Source organism: Hibiscus syriacus, unplaced genomic scaffold (genome assembly GCF_006381635.1).
Source record: "Hibiscus syriacus cultivar Baekdansim isolate YM2019G1 unplaced genomic scaffold, ASM638163v2 tig00110813_pilon, whole genome shotgun sequence".
Classification (NCBI taxonomy): Eukaryota; Viridiplantae; Streptophyta; class Magnoliopsida; order Malvales; family Malvaceae; genus Hibiscus; species Hibiscus syriacus.
The window spans coordinates 1,663,130-1,670,089 of record NW_024062871.1 but is presented as its reverse complement, the minus strand read 5'-3'; the positions used below and the strand labels follow the sequence as shown (position 1 = coordinate 1,670,089).

General features: G+C 36.5%; 1 protein-coding gene across 1 annotated transcript; it reads left to right on the top strand.

Moving 5' to 3' along the window:
* The first annotated feature begins 1,887 nt into the window (after positions 1-1,887).
* Positions 1,888-6,391, top strand: LOC120141823 (calcium-transporting ATPase 2, plasma membrane-type-like). The gene is made up of 7 exons (XM_039156599.1): positions 1,888-2,121; positions 2,384-2,438; positions 2,524-4,475; positions 4,577-4,735; positions 5,109-5,280; positions 5,398-5,696; positions 5,827-6,391. The coding sequence occupies exons 1-7, from the start codon at positions 1,948-1,950 to the stop codon at positions 6,064-6,066; spliced, it is 3,051 nt and encodes a 1,016-aa protein (XP_039012530.1). The 5' UTR covers positions 1,888-1,947; the 3' UTR covers positions 6,067-6,391.
* The last annotated feature ends 569 nt before the right edge of the window (positions 6,392-6,960 follow it).

Genomic DNA, 6,960 nt, shown 5'->3' with positions numbered 1-6,960 from the left:
TAATACAAGCCGTCTAATTGGAACATATAACATATATTATAAATAATTGGGTAAATTACAGGTTTAGTACCCTAACTATCACTATTATTCCATTTTGGTCACTCAACTATTTTTTTTCAAAACCATGTCTAAGGTTGCGTTTTGGTTTTATTTTGGTCACCTGCGTTAAAAATTTAATGGTGATGCTGACTTATCACCATAAGATTACGTCACAATATCATTGAAATTTTTTAAAATGTCACATCAATAGTTCTGTTAATTTTTTAACGGTGAATGATCAAAATGAAACCAAAACGTAATGCTATGCATGATTTTAAAAAAATAATAGTTGAGTGATCAAAACGGAATAAAAGTGATAATAGGGGTACTAAACTTGTAGTTTAACCTAAATAATTTCCAAGTCTTTGTTTTCGAAGTTGGAGCAGATGTCAAGTTGGGTGAGCTGGGCCTCGAAATGGCCTATTGATTTCCCATAAAATGGCAGGACAAAGAAGAAGATAAATTTATAAGACCCATATGTCTGCACCAAAAATGAATAAAAAGTGGATGTAGGAAAATCAAATTAAACCAAGTTTCCCCAGCAGTGGACTAATTTGAGTTTTGTAAGTAACAATAGAGAGTAACGTGACAGGATGACGAGGATGTTTTGACATAAATTCAGGGGTATTTGGATAAAGGAATGTGGGATTTTCATATAAATGTGGGGTTTCCATGGAGATGGAATCCACGTTCCCATATTTGGTTGACCTGGAATCTCATTCCCGGTTAATGTTTTATTACCAATAGTAAATTTTTTTTGGATATATTACTGGGAATGTAATTACCTCCATTTGCTTACGTATTGTTGGATTACCGACGTTTTGAACTAAAATACCCTTAATTTTTCTTCTTCAAAAATATCATTCTTCTGTCGTTGAATAGTAAAAATTCTACGAATGTTAAATTACAAATTTATCCTTAAACTATTTTAGATTTACAAAAAAGTCTATAATTAAAATTTTATATGAAGTTCAGGGGTTAAAATAAACTTTTACCATTTCATTAAACTTTTTATATTTTTAATTTTGTAAAAATTATATATATAAATTTTATGAATTTAAATTTTTTAAAGAAAATATATAAATATTTTCTAACTTGTTAAAAAAATAAATATATAATAAAGAAAATTTGGTCAAATATACATTCTAATAATCTTTTATTCCTTTAACCAAACATGATAATATTACATTCTTGCTAAACCAACCAAACACAAAATACAATATTCTCAGTAATCCTATTCCCTGATAAACTTACATTCCCACCAATAATCTTATATTTCTTGAACCAAACACACCCTCAATATTTATGATTTATCACCGCGTAAGAAAATTAAAATTTAAACAAAAGCTATATAAAGGTAAGGTAAGAAGCCACTTTCACTCTTTATTATTTCCCCTTAATTTCCAAAATATTAAATTAAAACAAGGAGAAGCTCAATCTATACAAATTAAGCCAGCTTTACAACTCCGATAAAAAAAATATAAAAATTTGATTTAATTATCGAGTTAGACAAATTAAAAAGTTTTAATCTTATAAGTAAAATATGAACATTAAGCTTATTTATATTATATTAAATGGAAATATTTAAAAATAAAACTTTATTCCAAATTGAATCAACTTGGAATCTAAAATTTTATTTTTCCCATGCTTTTAATATTTTCTTTAATTATTTAATTTTTAGAAACTGTGTCTGAAACTTCCGCGTTATTGGTGAAAGCATTTCCGGATATCTTTGAAGAAGACTTGCTATTTTACACGGTTGATCTTTCTCTGTTTTCCTCGCAATTTCTCTGCTTTCCTCGCAGTTTATCTGCTTTCAATATATATACGTGTATATTTCAATCAGGCAGAGGAAATAGTTTTAGGAACGAAATCGATTTGAAATTCATTGGAAAACAAGGAAAAAGAATGGAGAATTTTTTGAATGAGAGCTTCGATTTGAAGCCGAAGCACTCTTCGGAGGAAGCATTGGAAAGATGGCGGAAAGTTTGTGGTTTCGTCAAGAATCCGAAACGGCGGTTTCGATTCACTGCCAACCTCTCCAAACGCCACGAGGCTGCTGCTATGCGACGATTCAATCAGGTGCTTTGAATTTCTAAATCCAGTTTCTGATTTAGATTAACTGCTGAAAATATCATGTTTTTATTTTCTTTCCTTTTAATAAAATGCGGTGAAGTGGTACTTTCTGTTTTACTATAAACTTATGAGATTATGTTTTGATGTCTATAAATTAGCTGAAATTTGTCGGAGAGTTGTCGAAGCTCCTTTGATTAAATATAAATAGTATTCTGATTTTCAAATTTGGCATTGTATAGCTTATTCTTCTTGATCTGTAACATTGCAGGAAAAATTGAGAATCGCTGTACTGGTCTCGAAAGCTGCCTTTCAATTTATCTCAGGTGAGATTTTTGCAGGAAAATCAAGTTTGTTGCATTTTATTTTGAATGAAAGCTGCCTTTCAACTTAACTGAGTATTTTTTTCAGGTATACAAACGAGTGACAGTGATTATGTTGTCCCTGAAGAAGTCAAAGTTGCTGGTTTCCAACTTTGTGCTGATGAGTTAGGATCCATTGTGGAAGGCCATGATGTGAAGAAGCTAAAGATTCATGGTGGATTGGATGGTATTGCACAGAAACTGTCTACATCAACCAGCAATGGGCTAACTTCTGATACCAGTCTGTTGAATAAAAGACAACAGGTCTATGGAATCAATAAGTTTGCTGAGGCTCAAGCTAAGGGGTTCTTGGTTTTTGTTTGGGAAGCTCTTCATGACATGACCCTTATGATCCTTGGGGTGTGTGCTTTTGTGTCGTTGATAGTCGGGATAGCAATGGAAGGATGGCCAAAGGGAGCTCATGATGGACTTGGGATTGTTGCGAGTATCTTATTGGTTGTGTTTGTCACAGCGACAAGTGATTATCGCCAATCTTTACAGTTCAAGGATTTGGACAAGGAGAAAAAGAAAATCACAATTCAGGTAACAAGAAGTGCATGTAGGCAGAAAATGTCTATATATGATTTGCTTCCCGGTGATATTGTACACCTCAATATTGGTGACCAAGTCCCTGCTGACGGCCTTTTTGTCTCGGGATTCTCTGTGCTAATCGATGAATCAAGTTTAACAGGGGAGAGCGAGCCGGTAATGGTGAATGCTGACAACCCTTTTATGCTTTCTGGTACTAAGCTTCAAGATGGATCGTGCAAGATGGTGGTTACTTCTGTTGGGATGAGAACACAATGGGGTAAATTGATGGCAACCCTTAGTGAAGGGGGAGATGATGAGACCCCACTGCAGGTGAAATTGAATGGAGTAGCAACCATTATTGGGAAGGTAGGCCTGTTTTTTGCGGTGGTAACTTTTGCTGTATTGGTGCAAGGACTGTTCACGAATAAACTGCAAGACGGGACAATCTGGAGTTGGTCTGGCGACGAGGCATTGAAAATGCTGGAGTTCTTTGCTGTTGCAGTTACAATTGTTGTTGTTGCAGTTCCCGAGGGTCTACCATTGGCTGTGACTCTGAGCCTTGCTTTTGCCATGAAAAAGATGATGAATGATAAAGCACTAGTTCGTCACCTTGCAGCTTGTGAGACTATGGGGTCAGCAACAAGTATTTGTAGTGATAAAACTGGGACACTAACCACTAATCATATGACGGTTGTGAAATCATGCATTTGCATGGGTGTCAGGGAAGTAGGTAACAGCAATAAAGCTTCTCTCTGCTCTGATATTCCAGAATCTGCTGTGAAACTTCTGCTACAATCAATTTTTACCAACACTGGGGGTGAAATTGTTATTAACCAAGATGGAAAACGTGAGATATTGGGAACACCCACAGAGACTGCTTTGTTAGAGTTTGGCTTGTCTCTGGGTGGAGACTCCCAAGCAGAACGAATGGCATCAAAACTTGTTAAGGTTGAGCCATTCAACTCTACAAAGAAACGAATGGGAGTAGTCCTGGAGCTTCCTGAAGGAGGTCTACGGGTACATACTAAAGGTGCTTCGGAGATAGTTTTGGCTGGATGTGACAAGGTGATTAATTCAAATGGGGAAGTTGTTCCCTTGGATGAAGCATCTATTAACCACCTCAATGCTACAATTAACCAGTTCGCTAATGAGGCTCTTCGAACCTTGTGTCTTGCATATATGGAACTGGAAAATGGTTTCTCCCCTGACAATGCCATTCCACTTTCTGGATATACTTGTATAGGAATTGTGGGTATTAAAGATCCAGTTCGCCCTGGTGTCAAAGAATCTGTTGCTATTTGTCGTTCTGCTGGGATTACTGTACGAATGGTTACTGGAGACAACATAAACACTGCGAAGGCTATAGCCAGGGAATGTGGAATTCTGACAGGTGATGGTATAGCTATTGAAGGCCCCGATTTCAGAGAGAAGAGTCAGGAGGAAATGCTTACTTTAATTCCAAAGATTCAGGTTCTCTCTACATTTTAGTTCTTTGCTTCTAAACTTTACCTAGTTAGGTACTTTAAACAAGAAGGCATGTAATTCACACCTAGATTTCCTTTCTTTTGCAGGTGATGGCTCGATCCTCTCCCATGGACAAACATACTCTGGTAAGGCAATTGCGAAGTACATTTGATGAAGTTGTTGCTGTGACTGGTGATGGAACAAATGATGCTCCAGCACTGCATGAAGCAGATATTGGACTAGCAATGGGCATTGCTGGAACTGAGGTATATTATTTTTGTACTCAGCATGCATCATGTCACAATCAAATGATTTTACATAGAATGAGTCAGATAGTGATGCATGTTCTCAGTGGAGTGCTAGCCGTAGTATGATATAAAATAAGGGATATAGACTTGAGTACAGAGGAAGGCCCCCTAAGTATAGGAGGGAAACCTTTATGATTAATTTTGGTGCGATATATTCTTCCTGATTATGAAAGACAACAACCACCTTTCATGCACTTGATGGCTGATGCTGGAGCGTTGTAATAATGACTGTCCTTATTACATGCTAGTAAAAAGGTTTACTTAAATATGTAAAGAAATGCCTGATATTTAACAGTATTAAGATTCAAGTAATCTCAATTCTCAATTCCAGGTGGCCAAAGAGAGTGCTGATGTCATAATTCTGGATGACAATTTCTCAACGATTGTGACAGTAGCCAAATGGGGTCGTTCAGTATACATAAATATTCAAAAATTTGTACAGTTTCAACTGACAGTCAACATCGTAGCACTGATTGTTAACTTCTCCTCAGCATGTTTGACTGGTAAGAAGGGGATACGTTTTGGCTACATCTATTTTGAACTTACGTTGTAGCTTTCATGGCAAATGAATATAATGTTGTCATATTTGCTTATGCTTTTTGCACCAAATCATTTTGCAGGGAGCGCTCCTCTCACAGCTGTTCAGCTATTGTGGGTCAACATGATTATGGATACCCTGGGAGCACTTGCACTCGCAACTGAGCCTCCAACTGATGAACTAATGAAGCGTTCACCAGTTGGAAAGAAAGGAAATTTTATTAGTAATGTGATGTGGAGGAATATCTTAGGGCAATCCTTTTATCAGTTTATGGTTATATGGTACCTTCAGGTGAAAGGAAAAGCAATGTTTAGTCTCGACGGCCCTGATTCTGACCTGGTATTGAACACGCTTATTTTCAATTCATTTGTCTTCTGTCAGGTAACCTTCGATTATGAGCTTCTTCATACTCTGCATCTGTCTTCAATAACTATACTCTGTTATGCACAGGAAATTTGCACTTCTATGTGTATGAATTTACCTTACAGAGTATGCTCCATAATTTCCACAGGTTTTCAACGAGATCAGCTCACGTAACATGGAAGAAATAAATGTTTTCAAGGGTATATTAGATAACTACGTTTTTGTGGCTGTCCTCGGTTGCACTGCAATCTTCCAAGTCATCATCATCGAATTCTTGGGAACATTTGCCAGTACAATTCCTCTCACTTACTCGCAATGGTTCGTAAGCGTGTTCATAGGTTTCTTAGGCATGCCGATTGCTGCTGCCTTGAAGACGATACCCGTATAAACCACGATAAACAGTTTTCGAAATGAACATCAATAAAGCCTGGTTGTTCCTTCTTCCAGTGTAGATTCATTAGTGACAAGATAGTATTCCCAATCAGAAGGTAAATAGAGATTTCAAGACCAAGGATCACCATGATTAGCATTTTGGTGTGATCAAAACATTATTATTTGTTTATAAATTGTGGATTGAACTTTTTGTTTTTAGGTGAAGCTCTAGGTTTGCTAAAATTCTCTTGTTTCTTATTTTCGTTTTCTCATTGACATGTAAGGCGTGTAAGTATTTCATTCACTCTTTGTGATAATTGAAATGTATACCTTATTGGGCACTGCAAGTTTTACCCTTCTCCATTGTCTCTTAAAATGAGTACATTCATATTGGACACCAACTCAAGTTTGGTAACTATTGATGCAAATTTTGTTATTGTAATGAATCCTTAAACATCTACAGTATCATTCAAACTTGTTTCTCGATGATTCTTGGAGATGAGAGAGGCATTGGAAACCAAAAAACATGTGGAGCTGTAACGTAATGAGTTATCTCTATTCTGATTTACCATTGAACCTTTGGAGTATGAGTTTATATTCAGAGGATGCATAGTGGTTACTGGAGAGCAGAATACAATTTCTGTTCGATTGCAGACTGGGTAATGATAATAAATCCTAAGAACCCCACGAAAGCATGTGGAATCTCTGACACCCAATTTGCCAAATGCCATGAAACTGAGGCTCTCCAAAAGGCCAAAACAACGGTCTCCATCATCATAACTAGTTTTCTACAAGCTTAAATCTAAAGGAACAAACATCAAGCATTCACATGTGCAGGCTTAGGACGGACAGATATAAGGGGTTCGGTAGATAGGTACTTTGAAGAAACATGGCCTTTGATCTCAACAAC

Bases quoted from the DNA above. Each gene is read 5' to 3' on its own strand.
- LOC120141823 (XM_039156599.1), top strand. From the start codon at position 1,948: ATGGAGAATTTTTTGAATGAGAGCTTCGATTTGAAGCCGAAGCACTCT. The intron at 5,281-5,397 runs GTAAGAAGGGGA...ATCATTTTGCAG, and splicing joins CTCCTCAGCATGTTTGACTG to GGAGCGCTCCTCTCACAGCT. The intron at 5,697-5,826 runs GTAACCTTCGAT...TAATTTCCACAG, and splicing joins ATTCATTTGTCTTCTGTCAG to GTTTTCAACGAGATCAGCTC.